The sequence below is a fragment of the Epinephelus moara genome, chromosome 19, assembly GCF_006386435.1.
Source record: "Epinephelus moara isolate mb chromosome 19, YSFRI_EMoa_1.0, whole genome shotgun sequence".
In the NCBI taxonomy this organism is placed as follows: domain Eukaryota; kingdom Metazoa; phylum Chordata; class Actinopteri; order Perciformes; family Serranidae; genus Epinephelus; species Epinephelus moara.
In genome coordinates this window covers 1,442,628-1,456,290 of record NC_065524.1, presented here as the reverse complement: position 1 = coordinate 1,456,290, position 13,663 = coordinate 1,442,628, and the positions used below count along the sequence as shown (strand labels likewise).

Sequence of the window (13,663 nt, the reverse complement as noted above, 5' to 3'; positions counted from 1 at the left end):
ACAGTCGATATAAAGATACATTTATGTGCTGATTGCAGACAGTTGCATTGAATAGTGTTTTTTTTGGGTATTTATTGCATCGTTAGTGTGCCTGATATTCTGGAAACCTGCCTGTGAGGTTTTGGTGACGTGTGCGCACTGTCCGCCGGTCAGCCAAACTTCGGCTTACACCGGCTGTGCTCCGCTTGCGCTGACAGTAGACCTGGTTTCAGCTGGCGAGCTTTTAGCACACCTTCGGCGAAGCCTTTTGGCATGAAACTGTCACTGCGCCAAGCTGGATCTGACGACACCTCCCCTGCTGCACCACCACACCCATCTCTGCGCACCTCGGTCTGCCAAACTACCAAACTGAGCGCGCCTCGTGTTGCGCTGCTCGAAACTAGCTCTGCGCGGGGTTCGCCACCCTGCGCCACCCTGCGCCGCACCGGGAAACTAGAGCCCAAGATGTTTTCCACTGCACCGGGACTTTGCCTGTTTGAAGACTCTTGTTAAAGAGCCACTGAAGGGGCTCCACTAGCTGGACTGCACAGTCTTTCAGTAGCCTTGGACACACTCCATCCAGGCCCGCAGCTCTCCCTGTACTCAGTCTCCTGAGCTCTGCCCTTACCTCTTCTGCTGTAAAGGAAAGTGGTAGTTGGTCGTAGGTGGTAGATGTTGTAGCTGTAGCTGCAATAGTGGGGGAGGGGCTACTTCCAGGAGACAGTGGAGCAGGAGCAGCAGCAGCAGCAGCAGCATGTGACACTGTGGAAGGGGGGATGGATGCAGGGGTAGGGTGAACACTGCCCCCTCCATCAAACCTGTTAAAGAACAGGTTGAAGTTTTTGGCTTCGTCCACATCACCATCCATAACCTGACTATTCTTCTTTGAATAGCCTGTGATGTTCTTCATTCCTTTCCACACCTCTCTGATGTTCTGCTGCAGCTTACTCTCCACCTTTCTTTTGTAGTCCATCTTTGCCTGTCTCAGTCTCCCCCTCAGCTCATGCTGAACCTCCCTGAGCCTCTCCTTGTCCCCTTGCTTGAATGCCAGCTTTTTCTGGTTAAGGAGCTGCTTAATATTATTGCTGACCCAGGGTTTATTGTTGGGGAAGCAGTATACAGTCTTTACTGGCATCACAGTGTCCCTACAGAAGTTTATATAACCTGTTAGAATATCCACCCTATTGTCTATGTCCATGTTGTTGTCCTGTGGCTCCAGTAGTACAGTCTGCTGGTCTCCGGGGACCACTTCCTGACTGAGCGGGTGGTAAAAGGCAACATTAATACACAGGGTTTGTATGTAGGCTGGAGAGAGACCAGATTATGATCTGATCTGCCAAGAGGTGGAAGGGCAGAGGCACTGTCGGTATTTCCATAAAACAAATCTAGTGTCTTATTCCCCCTGGTGGGACAGTCGACATACTGAACAAACCCAGTCAGATGGGAGGAGAGAGTAGTGTTGTTAAAATCCCCCGTTATTACAATGAATGCACTAGGATGCTGGGTCTGAATCCTAGCAACAGTTTCACGGATGACGTCACACGCCACTGCCGTTGCTGCCCACGGTGGAATGTAAACAATAAAGGCGACAATGTGCAAAACCTCCAGTGGCACATAATATGGTCTAAGACTGACTGCCAACACTTCAGTTCCTGACAGCAGATCTTGTCCTTCACGGTTATATGTCCAGGATGACACCATTTATTGTTCACAAGCAGGATCAGTCTTCCACCTCTGTTTTTGCCGCTTGCCTTCGCGTCCCTATCCACACGCACAGTAGAGAAGCCCGGTAGATTCAGGCACGTTGTCATTCAGCCATATCCCCGTGAAGCACGAGACTACACTCCCTGTAGAGTTGTTGGCTCCTCACCAATGCCAGCAGCTCGTCACACTTGTTTGATAGTGAGTTTGCATTCCCCATAATGATCAATGGCAGGAAAGGCTTGTATCTCCACCGCCTAGCCTTTAGCTTTGCTCCTCGAAACGGCTCGGCTGGTATCGGGTGTTTGACTCCGCAAGTGGATCCTCTCAGAGCCAGAAGATCGTCCCTCGTGTACACAATCTTACTCATCATTGGAACAAAAATCATTAAAAAAGAAAACAGGAGCTACTCACACTTGCTGCCACTCTAACCGGCGCATCTTTTGAAAATAAATGTGCATTAAATGCTGTAGCTTCTACCTATTTGCATCAATGCCTACTGAAAACTTAATGAAATCCTGAACCTGCAAACAATGACGTGCAAAATTTGCCATTCCACAATCAGTAAAGCTGTTGGTATGGTACCTTTGAAACCAAAAGTAACCTTTCAGACATGATACCTAGACCCTCAGTCCATTGGTGTCATGCACAACTTTTAATAGTGGAAACGGAATAAATGTGTACCGCACTACGCTAAACTGTGTCATACTGCTGGGTGGAAACAGTATAAGCTAGTAAAAAATGGTTGGGGCTTAATGGGGCCATTTCATGAAACTGAAACGTTTTATTCCCCCATGATTTTGGTACACCAATGAAAACTTGTAATTGATGGTTTTCGAATACTTTCCATACTCATTTTGAAATATTTTCATACCAGCAAGCTTTCAAAAACTAACCTGATAAACTTGCAATATGAGCTGTCATGTAGAGGGAAAGCTGCAGTAACCTCAGTGATAACAAAGCTGATCTCTCCAAAACTGACCAGTGTGTCCTTCACAGTTGGACCCCCATTCGGTAGTGTGATGTATGAGTTTGTTGGGAAGACTGCTCCTTTCCTGATTCTGGCTTTCCTGGCTTTGTTTGATGGAGGTACAGTTACATTGTTTCTTACATCCAGACCAAGAATAGTCACTGTATGGTCAGAGTCATCTGTGAGCTCAACACTGCTGAGCACAATTTCATGCATCTTTTAAATAATGGCTATTCTTTTAGATATTCCATTAAGTTGATTCACTGTGTGTTTTTTACAGCTCTGCAGCTCTTTGTTCTTCAGCCCACCAAGGTGGAACCAGAGGTGCGTTTGTTTTGGCCTTGATAATTCATTTCCTGAAGGTTATCTTACTTCATTAAGGTGACCTTTACAGATGCAGAGCATGTTAAAGATTTTTTCTTAATTGGATAGTGAAAACAGGAAGTATGGGGAGAAATGGAGAAAGTGGATGTCACACAACAAAACATCCATAGCTTTTGGTAAATAAGATAAGATAAGGTATACTTTATTGATCCCCCAGGGAGGAAATTCAAGTATCACAGCAGCACAAGACAAAATCAAAGGACATTAAATAGAATAAGATTAAGAGAAAAAATAAAATTAAAGATAATAGATAAATAAAAGATAAAATAAAATTGCTACATTAATAAACTTGTTACATCAAATGAATAAAGTGACTAAAAAATGGCAGACAAAGTGTAGAATGAAATAAAGTGACATGTGGCAGATAAAGTGTCATTATTGGACAAATGCAAGATAGGTCAGTTCAGAGCTAGATGTAGCTAAGCCAAACCGTTGTTTACAGTCTGATGGCGGTGGGCACAAAGGAGCGTCTGAACCTGTCCAGGTCCAGTCCCACCACAGAGCGAGCTTTCCTCACAAGCTTGTTGAGCCTGTTGACCTCACCAGTCTTAACTCTACCCCACCAGCACACTAAATGTGTACAAACAAAATATTCTTTTAAAACTCTCTCACTCACAAACGCAGTTACAGATACGCAAAACAATACAAAATACGCAATATGAAAAGAAAACAAAAGGTAAGACTCAAATCAATTACTCACAAACAGATACAAATTACTGCTTTCCTCCTTCCCTGCCCCGCCCTCCCTCACGATTTGTAAGTACAGTGCCCTGAATCAGAGCATTTCATTTTACGCAGCTTCGAAAAGAAGATTTCAAAAGCACTCTGGAGGTTGAATGCCTGTGGGACAGACCCATTTATGGCAACCCACTGGATCCGTGGCGTGCGCGATCCAGCCCAGGCGCAGGTGCCGGAGCTAATAGCGGCCATTCAAGTCAATGTAAGCTGATCCGCTCCGCTAAAAGGTCTATTTCTGACGGATGCCCTGCGATGGCGCGTCAGTTTGTACAGATCAAATGAGTCCGACTTGTCAGGAAGTCAGGCGCAGAGAAGACAAGAGTATCTTGTCAATTTTCAAAATAAAACACCCATGAAAACTCCGGATCGTATTTCACATCGCTACATCAACATGATGTGACATGTAACTACCATGAGCCAAATGAGAAAGGAAAAGTTTTCAGAGCTTACTTCAATGGTGCTGTGTGTTGCCATGCAGGCTCAGAGTTGCCTTAAATACAGCCACACAATTCTCTAGTGATGTTTTCTGGGTGTTTCCAAGAATGCTTCATGAAGTGGATGTCAGTATTCCTTAGTATTCCACTTAGAAATGCTTTCTGCTCTATCAACTCAAGCTCACACTAGCGCTAGGAGAGCGACTTCTGTGGTGAGGCCGGGGAGGGGGGAGCCAAAGAATTTTCAGTAGGCGCTCCAGCCGGTGCGCTATGGATTGACAGAGTTCATTTACTGGAGGCATTTTATATCTGGCGGATCTATCTATTTCTGGAGACTATGGCGGGGCAAATTAGTCAATGTATGGGAAACACTGTATATATATATATATACTAGAAAACTTGCGCCATTTTCCTCCTTGTGTGGTGTATTCCGCATGATCCAGTGGGTGCGCCGCTTTAAGTGGTCCAACCGGCAACCTGTTGAGATGATTTAGTTCCGCATTCCGCGTTCCACATTGCCCCTCCAACTCTTCGGCGGGGGGCCACGGGGGGCCGGACTCAGAGTTACGGGGCACTGGCCCCTGCTGGCCCCCCCCTAAAACCGCCATTGCTTCTGAGGTAAGCTAAGGCAACTCCATCTTATGTTACTTGTGCATTGTTACCCCTTCCCACAAGAGCAAACCTATGAGTTGCTTAATGTTTTACTAACACACAACCCCACTTGACATCAGGGTTAGAGTCTTGCACAGTACCTTGTACCATCAGCCACCCCGGCCAGCTTTGCCACGTCCCCTCAAAAATCTATGCTTCCTCATTGAAAATTCATCTTGCTTAGGCTTCTCACCAGCATTACCACTACGTCGTTGGAAACAATGTGAGCGCCACCTGTCCACACATTGTCCAGCTGTGGGGGGGACAACCATCTCCCATCACCGAAGATAATATCACACAACTAAGTTTATACAACAAATACCTTTCTCAGTTTCTTTTTTCAAGATCCCGTATGGGCCCCCAATTTGTTAAGTTCCCCTGTCAGGCTCAGGGAATGAGGGAAGTAACAGTAAAAGTAAAACCAGGGAAAAAGGAAAAAGCCAAGCGGAGATGAGTGTATAACCAAAAGTTGTGGATTTATTTTCTAAAAACGTGAAGAGGCACAAAGAAAAGAAACATAGGAAACCAGCAAAGAAAAAGGGCGCACCCACCTTTCACCCATAGCATGCATAAAATAGAATTAAAAAAGACAAGCACTCAGCAGTTAAAATGTATGAACTTAATTGTGATGGAACATGATAGTAGCAACAAACATGTTTCAGTCATGTTTGATTAAACAAATTTGTACTTTGTCATGTCATGTCACATTTCCTGATCTATATTCCTTTTATGAATTCTGACTGTTACCTATTTAACTTATGGTGATTTTTTTATGTGAGAATAATCCAACTAATTGAAAATTGAAAATTGTCAACATGTCTGTATTTGTGGTAGCAAGATGATTGGGGCAGGTAACAGTATTAATGGCTCTTTAAGCCATTAGGCTTAAAGAGAGTGAAAAGCACTTGACAGAGGCTTCAGTGAATTCATTAGACAAAGTTTTTGAACACTAATTAATAACATCTTCAGAGAAGAGAGAGAAAATGTTCTGTTGCTGGTACAGAGGTCTATTGTATTTCTGGTCATTAGCACATTCTTTCACATTTTCTGTCTCCTTCATCTCAGGCATTTCTATAAAAAAAAAAAAAAAAAGCCCAGCGACCTCCTTAGATATTTTGATAAGGTTCCATGGAAACTTGCAGCAAGACACAATCGGTCTGTTCAGTTGTTACTAAGCTGCACTAGGCTCACACAGTGTTTTTCTGCTTGTATTTAGCCAGAAGTATCAATCTTCGTTTCATGTGTGTAATGTGTTTGACTTTTCATTTGCTCCAAATAACAGGTTGAGTCTTCAAGGGCACAGACATTTTCTCCAGGATTTTAGAAATATTGTGTCTGCAGAATACACACTGAAAATATTTTACTCTTCATTTTAATCAATTTATTGTTTTAATTATGTATTCATAGTTTCATAAATAAAAGTAATACTATTAGCCAGTTTCTGTGTATTTAACAGATGTGTTTGGTGACTTTGCTCCTAGCTGCTTGTTGAAAAAGCATAATGTTGCCACTGGAGAGTATGGTATTACACCATTAAATGTTGATTTAAATATTATCCATTAGTGAAGTCAATCAAGTGCTAAGACACCCAAACCCTTGATTAGTTTTCAGTGATTATATTTCTCTGGGAGGAGGAGTCTATCTTAATGGTAATATTAGCAGTGAATCCACACACACAAAGGAAGCATAAAAATGCTTTTTATCTGCATAGTCAAAAGCAAATTCTGAGATTTGTAACCTGAGTCTTTTACAAGTGGGTTTGGTTGAGAACTATAGTAAAAGCTTTTTGTATTTGATACCCAATGTTTTTATTGTGCCTTTGTCCTTCGCAGAGTCAGAAGGGGACCCCGCTGTTGACACTAATGAAGGACCCATACATTCTAATTGCAGCTGGTAAGAAAATAATAGAGGCACTTAAAGTTGCCCTACTTAGGAGATGTACCAGTGAGATATTGCCTTTCATAATGGTGCTGGGAAGAAAACGGGGAGAGAAACAGACCTCGATCTTGTTTTTGGTTCATTTAAAGTAGCAATAAGTGAAATTCATCATTTCTAGATTGAAGGAATTAAAAAATTGCTATGTGAAGAACTAGAGGTGTAATTTCATCTGAAGTTTAGCACCTCTCTCTGTGTTGATCTCCAGCCCCTTGTTTACAAGCCGGTCCGGCTGCGCGTTCATGTACGTTCATGTGAATCCCCACTCCCCCGCTCTCGGAGCCCTTGGCCCTCCCTCCCTATAAAAGGCTACAGCCAGTGAGCAATGGCAGCGCGTATTTTCGAAGTGAAATGGCGGAGAGCGGAACAAAACGTCCACCTGAAGACGACCAGGATCTGACATTACCTCTTAAGAAACAATGGTTGTTGGCAAAGAAGTTGTCGGATAAAGAAAGGGACAGAACTTGAATTAACATTGGCCTTGCATTTCCAAGGTGGAGAGCACTGCGAGAGCTAAAGGGACTACAATTTGACTCAGAGCTAGCTCTTCTTCTCCTGGACAGGTAACATTAAGTAACAACATAAAGTCAAATGTCTGTTTTAATTAGTGTTACAGTAAAGTTAGGCACATGTCGCTATGTCGATTCAATTAAATTTAATTTTACAATCGTAGCATGGGTTAATGTCCGGAGCTTGAGTTATTAGCGGCTCGGTCCCAGCAATGGGTCAGGCGTTACGGTTGTGTTAGGTGAGTAGCCCGGCAGCCCAGCTAACATTTGCAATTAGCATTGTAAAATGTAGCCCGGCGGGCAGCCTGGCGGCTGTGTTTAGCTATTCCCCTGCCTACTTCAATGATGATGGTACCTGTAATAAATGTAATATATTTGCTGAGATGGAGGCGAGGCTCAGTGACTAGAAGAGCTGGTAGAAGCGCTCCATAGCTGTAAGTTACTCCAGTAGCCGTAGTAGCTCTAGTGCTAACTCCAGGAGCTAACGCTAACGTCCCTACTCTTCTCCGTGAGCCGGAGCCGTGGCGGGCTCGTGGGTTCACGGAGAAGAGTAGGAACGTTAGCGTGGCAGCCGACTAGTGCTAACGCTAATGTCCCTACTCTTCTCCGTGAGCTAACACTAACAGGAAAGCAGGGAAATAGCTAAACACAGCAGAGACCGAGAGTGAGTAAAAGACACCGCTAACTGCTAAACTAAGCCAAACTAAGTTGGCTGTTTAGGTTTTATTTCCTCGCCCCTGTGGCAAGTGAATCTGCCTGTAGTGAAACCGGGGCTAACCGGTGTTTCCTCCTCAGGCTCCACTTCACTCAGCTGCCAGCACAGCCAGTTAGCCTCCGCTAGCTTCCCAGCTAACGTTAGCGCCGGCTCTCCGTTTGGATCCAACCGGAGCAACGAGCCCTGGTTTGTTATTCAGGTTAATGTGGGAAGAAGCAGCGGGTATATCGGGCAGCTGAGTGAAGTGGATCCTGCGGAAGAAACACCGGGACCGTCTAGATGTAATAGTCCGTGAAGATGCTGCGGTGCTCGGCTGCACAGACGAGGCGAGTGGGGTGGGGGGTGGAGAGCAGAGGTAGAGGGAGGTGTGGCTCATGACACACTTTGTTTTGGTCTACAGGCAGTGCACAACAGCAAACCTAGCGGTGAAACGATTTCGCTTTTTGCCCCTTTAACATGTCAGTCAAACACAAGCCATCTATTAATTTGCTGGTTCCAGAGCAGGAATATGGCTTGGAGTTGTGCTGTGAAGAGAGTGCTGCATACTAAAAAGGGTCATCTATCCATTATAAAATCAGCTTGAATTTGGAAAAACTGCAACCTCCATGCCAGGTTGCAGCCTCTTATGCCAAAAATTGTGGCTGCCAAAGGGTGGGAAAGTTTCTAAGGACAGACCAATTGAGCAACCAACCAACCAACCAATCAACAGAGCAACTATGGAGCTGCTGGTAACAGCAGCTAAAAATACTGTGAACAACACTTTGTGCTTTATTTGTGTATATTATGTGTGTGTAAATCAGCCTATTGTCTTTTGTAATGTTTTTGCACATTTCAGTCCTTTTGGTGACACCCCTCTATTTTTGCCACTTATCAGGGTAGGCTAATCAAAGCAGCAAAGACATCCCTATTCCTAGCTATTTTCTCAAGCTTTTCCTGGGGGATCCAAAGAGGTTCTCCCAGCTAGATGGGGTATATAACCCCTCCAGCATGTTCTGTGCCTGCCACAGGTCTTATCCTAGCGCCCAGAATACTTTCACAGTTACAGTAAGCATCCAGGGGGCATTCTAATTCAATGTGCCTGAACCACCTCAACTGGCTGGGTGAGCCTAGACACCCTGACATTAAACCTGGGGTAGGCAGTTTCATTTTGGCATCACTGGGCAAAAATCCCATAATAAACCTTGAGCATATTGTAATTCAAGTGTTTTGAAAGAACAGTAGATTTCTGCACTCCCCCTTGGCTCTGTTTTCAGGCTTTAGAGAATCTAGCCATGATGGGAGCCATGATGGGCCATTTCAGAGAGAGGGAACTCATATTGATTGAATGGCAGAGAATCCTGCAGAGAAAATTGTGATTCCAGCATTGGCAACAACTGCCCACACTGCCAAGCAACCCATGAAAAGGAAGATGGACATATAAAAAAGAGAGTCTGAGAATAAACAAAATAAAACACAGGTCAGTATTGGCAAAGTGTTTCAGCGATGGACAGAAAATAGTCTAGCCTCCAGCTAATCAAAGCTAAAGGTTCACAGATATGGCTTCAAGTTCATGTGGCTTACGTTAGCTAGAGCCTCAAATCAAAGCATGTATGCACAAGTAAAATAGAATAACTCACTGAATTTTCAACTGATTTTCACGCGGTTTGGTTTGTTACAAACGGCACACATGTAGTTATGATACAGGATGCGTTCGTACATTAAAAATATGGGATTTCATGCTTTAATACTTTCTGCAGATAGCAACAGCATGTTATTTAGGTCACAACACAGTTATTTTGTTCACCTCAACCCCAGAGTGGGATATATGTATATATATATATATATATATATATATATACATATATATATATATATACACACAATATTTATATACTGTATAAACATACTGTATAAACACAATATACACAATACAAAACACAGTATAGCATATTATGTATGGCACACCTTTGTGCACATATTCACTTTTCCACCAGCTGTGCTGCAAATATCCCCTGCTGCTCATCCTTCTGTATCTTTTTTCAAATTATCTTGACCACAGTCCCATTTTCATAGTTATAATACCAATACCAAAATTAATTTCAGTGTTTATGTAAATACTGAAAATGTTTTTTACTACTTTTGAGGGATCACAGCAGTCAGTGTAATAAGAATAAGAAGAACTTTATTAATCCCCGAAAAGAAAATTTCAAAGAAGTCTGTAAGATCATCTATTTAACAAAGAATTATTAAGTCTGATGGCTGTGGGTATAAAAGAGAGTGTGTGTGAGAAATAAACTCAATCAACAATCAAGCTTTTTCTTTATTAAAATATATTAATAAATGTATTAATATGCCATACTATGTTTTGTATTGTGTATATTGTGTGTATATTTTGTTTATACCGTATATACAGTATATATATATATATATATATATGTGTGTGTGTATATGTTTGTGTATATCTATATATATATATATATATATATATCCCACTCTGGGGTTGAGGTGAATAAAAGAACTGTGTTGTGACCTAAATAACATGCTGTTGCTATCTGCATAAAGTATTAAAGCATGAAATTCCGCATTTGTAATGTACGAATGCATCCTGTATCATAACTACATGTGTGTCTTTTGTAACAAACCAAACCTCGTGAAAATCAGTTGAAAATTCAGTGAGTTATTCTATTTTACTTGTGCATACAGCTCCTTCCTCAATAGAAGTGAATGCACTGTGGAGGCAAGTGAGACCCATCCAAGATGGCGGCCGGCGAGGACGCGCTCAGGCAGTCGATGCGGCGTCTATGTATATATGTCTATGCTGTGGGGTTTACACTGGCCAAATTGGAGCCACTACAGCTGCTGACCAAAGGTCTGTCTCTAGAGCTACTGCCTGCTCTCTTCTGGGTAAGCAGTCCACGGTGGCAGGGAGCGAGGCAGAGGGATATTGGGGTGGCTAGCAGCTAATTTTTGTCTCATTTTTATCCGATAAACAAAGAGAAAGCAGGACAAGGAGGGGCTGAGCGAACATGCATGCAACTGCACAATGAAATAAGATTAAATAAACTAATGCATGAGAAAGACTGGGTTACTGTATGAACCATATACATGAAGCATGTACATATGACTAGGGTTGTTCTGTGGTTTGTTTGTTCTTGTTTGGATTTTTTTGTTGTTGTTGTTGGTGGTCAGTGTTTTTTGCCTCTACCAGATTTCTGCCAACCCTACTGTAGCTTTAATTTTTGATCAGTCATCATTCAAAGCTCATAACCATGATGTGGAGCACTTGGGAAACAGGCTGTTGAATAAAGACCTTTGCCAAAGAGGCCAGACCACTGCTTCCTGGCACCATGGACCATGGCCTCAAATTTGGTGGTGTGGAGTCTTAGCACATCCAATTCACACACAACTGCATACCACCCTTGTGTGCACAAGAGGTCATAGGTTGCTTAGGCAGGCAGAACTACATCATCAGCAAAAAAAAAGTTGCTATCAAACAAGATGCTTCCCAGTCCTCAGCTGTTTCTTGAAATTCTGTCCATGACAGTTACAAGTTGAGGTCAGCAGTTGTCATCCCAGCTGAAAATGGCCAGGAATACTTTCTATTCCTGACTTGTCTGATGATTTGCCAGAAATTCTTTTAGGACAGCAGAACGTTCTCCTCCATGGCCTCTCTGTCCTCTGCTGGTACCACAGAACATACAGTCCACATTGCCTCTACAAACCTGTTTGCTAATTCAGAAGTTCAGGCTTGCCTGGCCTGGTAGGCAAGCCCGAAACTTCTGAAACACCTTATTTTTTCATCTTGATGGCTTTCTTTACCACTGGTGTCCACCAACAGGTTCTTTGGTTACAGGTGACCTGACACGACAGAAGCAGAATATGTAGAGCATCCAAGCAGATCATGTTCTAATCAGAATCCATGTTCCCAGCTTTCCTCAAGAACCTTGTATACGGGGGCTTCTTCTGGGTCATGCTCAATACATGTTTGGTTTAACAGCTTTCTAGCAGCCTGGGGTTAGACTGCTGTCTGAGACATATGATCACAGATCATAACACCCCCCCCCCTCCTTGTATAATGGAGGGGAAACACCATTGCAGTCATACAAGTGGCAAGAGGCAGTGTAATACCAAACCTTCAACTATGGACCAGGAACTCACTCTCAATCCCTCCAATAACAATCTGTTTGACGAAGATCCACAAACTTCTGGAGTCCCTGGGTCCTCTCCATCTCCTCGCCCTCTCTGAGGGCCAGGTTGTATCTACCAAACAAGCTCTCTCTGTTTCAGCACTGTCTTCTTTCCCTCAAGTGTCACAAAATACCCGAGCACATGCATCCCTCCATCCCAGCATCCTTTCTTCTTCTCTTGCTCCTACTCTTACTATCCCACCTCCTTCAGCCACCTCAGCTCCACCCACATCGATATCGGCTATCCTAGCCACACAGAGCACTCTAACAACCAACGGTACTTTTTTTCTCCCTCCCCTCCCCACTAAATCCCCTCCCCCTCCCCATAATGCAGATGTACCAAATCTTCCATCATTCCACCTTTAATGCAACCCCCTTTCCCCACAGCTCTGCAACCATCCCCTGTGTCACCCACACTTAGGCAACAGATTCTCACTGGTAATTACATCAATCCACCCATCCACATGCAACCCTCATATCCCCAGAGAACTGCGAACTGCGATCGGCCCCATTGAACTCAAAGACCCTCTTCCTACCCACTCTTAAGAACCCAAACCGGTTGAATTTGCTTTTTTATTCTCACTATACTGCAACATCATTTGTTCTGTCTTCCCTGGCCTTGGGGTTTGGTGGCAATGGATTCTACACTTATCACATTTTTTTTGCATCCCAAGCTGCTGGTCGCCTCCAACAATTCAATCAAGACACATTCTGAGGGAAACACAAAACCCTGAACTGTACTGCCACATTTTCACCGCTCGCCCCTCTCTTATCTAACCCGCACCTCAGCCCTAAATAAATAAAGTCCAGCTGTCTCTAGCCGCCTATTCTCCAGCAGAGACCCATGGGGGAGTCTCTGAGGGGAACACAGAGAGAGTGGAGAGACTGTTGTTTTTATGTTTTTGTGGAGTCGTGGCTCCATGGCAACACCCTGGATGCGTCGCTACAGCTGGATGGTACTACGCTGTTCAGAACGGACAAACAGGCAGCCATCTCCGGGAAGACCCGTGGTGAAGGTTTGTGCATCTACACCAATAATGACTGGTGTGTAAACACTACAATTGTCACTAACCACTGCTCTCCACTGGTGGAATTTCTCGTTGATAAATGCCACCCATTCTATCTGCCAAGAGAATTCACCAAAGTGATCGTAGTGGCTGTTTATGTGGCACCTGGAGCTAACATCAATGCTAAAGCTGATGCACCCGAGGCATTGGGGGAGCTGCATGATGCAATCAGCGCGCAGCTAACTGAGGACCCAAGTAGCTTTGTTGTGATAGCTGGGGATTTCAACCACACCTCCTTAAAAACTGTTTTCCCCCAAGTTTAAACAGTTTGTGGATTTTTAAAACAAGGTGAAAACACACTGAACTTGATCTACACAAACACACCCAAGTTGGAAGGGCACATGCTACTTTGCAGTACGTTTGACTTTCACATACTCTCTTTCCCCAGACAAAACAGAAGGTCACAGCACCTTC

At 43.7% G+C, this 13,663-nt stretch overlaps 1 protein-coding gene across 1 annotated transcript in view; it reads left to right on the top strand.

Annotated features, from left to right (window-relative positions):
• Window positions 1-13,663, top strand: part of slc18a2 (solute carrier family 18 member 2) — a 97,679-nt gene that overhangs the window by 47,940 nt on the left and 36,076 nt on the right. The window contains exons 7-9 of the mRNA XM_050070835.1: window positions 2,680-2,769; window positions 2,931-2,974; window positions 6,690-6,750. Of these exons, the coding sequence (XP_049926792.1) occupies window positions 2,680-2,769; window positions 2,931-2,974; window positions 6,690-6,750 (195 nt within the window). The remainder of the gene's footprint in view (window positions 1-2,679; window positions 2,770-2,930; window positions 2,975-6,689; window positions 6,751-13,663) is intronic.